Raw genomic sequence first — 1,849 nt, 5'->3', positions numbered from 1 at the left:
CTGCAGGTGCCCTCCAGGAGGGCACAGCTCTGCCACAGTATCTCTGTGCTGCACAGGATCCCCGTGGAGAAAACTCCTCAGTGCTAACTCCATGGAAATGCTCTGGGCAGCTGCAATGAGCATTTGGTGTCTCACTCTGGGAGGGGAGAGATGAAAAGGTGAGGAGTGTGTCAGTCTGTTCTTTGGACATGGATTCCTGGCTCTCTGTGCAGTTTCTGTTTAGGGGAACAGTTGAGTGTGATGCTCCTGCAGCTCCAAGCTGCCAGCACAGGGCAGCTGAGCACAGACTGATGGGCAGAGCAGCTCTTGTGTCTGCACTGAGGGACCGTCCCTGTGCCCTCAGAACCCACAAGACCTGACCTGCAGTGCCATGGAAATGTCAGGGATTTTCAACATCCACAACCACTCCTAACTGTGGCAGCAGTGCAAGACAAGTCCTTGGGAGCCCATCTCAGAGTTCCTGCTTCCAGTGGTGCCCTCAGGCAGCAACAGCCAGAGCTCAGGGGAAGGAGCTGCAGGGAGGTCTGAGTGAGCAGAGAGAGCCTGAGAGTGGGGTGGCTGTGAGACGTGTCCTGTTTGGCTGCAGCAGCCTGGTCTAACTCAGCACTGACTTCTCCTCCTCAACAGATCCAAACACTGAGAGGAAGCAGCAAATGTCCAACAGCAGCTCCATGGCCCAGTTCTTCCTGCTGGCATTCTCAGACAGGTGGGAGCTGCAGCTGCTGCACTTCTGGCTCTTCCTGGGCATCTCCCTGGCTGCCCTCCTGGGCAACAGCCTCATCCTCAGCGCCGTAGCCTGCGACCAGCACCTGCACACCCCCAGGGACTTCTTCCTGCTGCACCTCTCCCTCACAGACCTGGGCTGGATCTGCACCATTGTGCCCAAAGCCATGCACAACTCCCTCTGGGGCACCACAACCATCTCCTACACAGCATGTGCTGCACAGGTTTTTTTCTTTTTCTTTTTCATGTCAGCAGAGTTTTATCTCCTGACCATCATGTGCTACGACCGCTACGTTGCCATCTGCAAACCCCTGCACTACGGGACCCTCCTGGGCAGCAGAGCTTGTGCCCACATGGCAGCAGCTGCCTGGGCCTCTGGGTTTCTCCATGCTCTGCTGAACACAGCCAATACATTTTCCCTGCCCCTGTGCCAGGGCAATGCCCTGGGCCAGTTCTTCTGTGAAATCCCTCACATCCTCAAGCTCTCCTGCTCACACTCAGGCTATCTCAGAGAAATTGGGCTCATTGTGTTTAGTTCCTGTTTAGGGTTTGGTTGTTTCATTTTCATAGTTTTCTCCTATGTGCAGATCTTCAGGGCTGTGCTGAGGATCCCCTCTGAGCAGGGACGGCACAAAGCCTTTTCCACGTGCCTCCCTCACCTGGCTGTGGTCTCCCTCTTTGTAAGCACTGGAATATTTTCCAACCTCAAACCCCCCTCCATCTCCTCCCCATCCCTGGATCTGGCCCTGTCAGTTCTGTACTCGGTGGTGCCTCCAACAATGAACCCCCTCATCTACAGCCTGAGGAACCAGGAGCTCAGGGATGCCATAAGGAAAATGATGACTGGATGCTTTTCAGGAACAATAACCTCCTTCTTTTCTTCTTCCAAAAACAGACTGTGTATCCCTTCATTAGTCCAACCTGCCTTCTAAAGCTTTTGAGAGTGCCAGTGGTGGAGTTTTCATGTGTTTTTTCCTCTTTTACAGTTCTAAACACAGAAATTTATTCTTTATTCCATACCTAATTCACTCTTTCCCTCTTTGTTTTTTACCCACAATTGTGTAAATAAAATAAAACTCCTGTAGCAACTGCTTTGTCAAATATCCTGCCTTTGTTATTCTGTACA

General features: G+C 52.3%; 1 protein-coding gene across 1 annotated transcript; it reads left to right on the top strand.

Annotated features, from left to right (window-relative positions):
• Positions 1-653: 653 nt before the first annotated feature.
• LOC114071524 (olfactory receptor 14J1-like) lies at positions 654-1,559 on the top strand (the record flags this gene model as incomplete). Its single annotated transcript, XM_027909362.1, has 1 exon — positions 654-1,559. A coding segment is annotated over exon 1 (906 nt), but the record flags the coding sequence as incomplete, so codon positions are not given.
• Positions 1,560-1,849: the final 290 nt, after the last annotated feature.

This window comes from Empidonax traillii, unplaced genomic scaffold (genome assembly GCF_003031625.1).
Source record: "Empidonax traillii isolate 1590-97213 ecotype Southwest subspecies unplaced genomic scaffold, ASM303162v1 scaffold2081:size68537, whole genome shotgun sequence".
In the NCBI taxonomy this organism is placed as follows: domain Eukaryota; kingdom Metazoa; phylum Chordata; class Aves; order Passeriformes; family Tyrannidae; genus Empidonax; species Empidonax traillii.
This window is presented reverse-complemented; position numbering and strand designations above follow the sequence as displayed.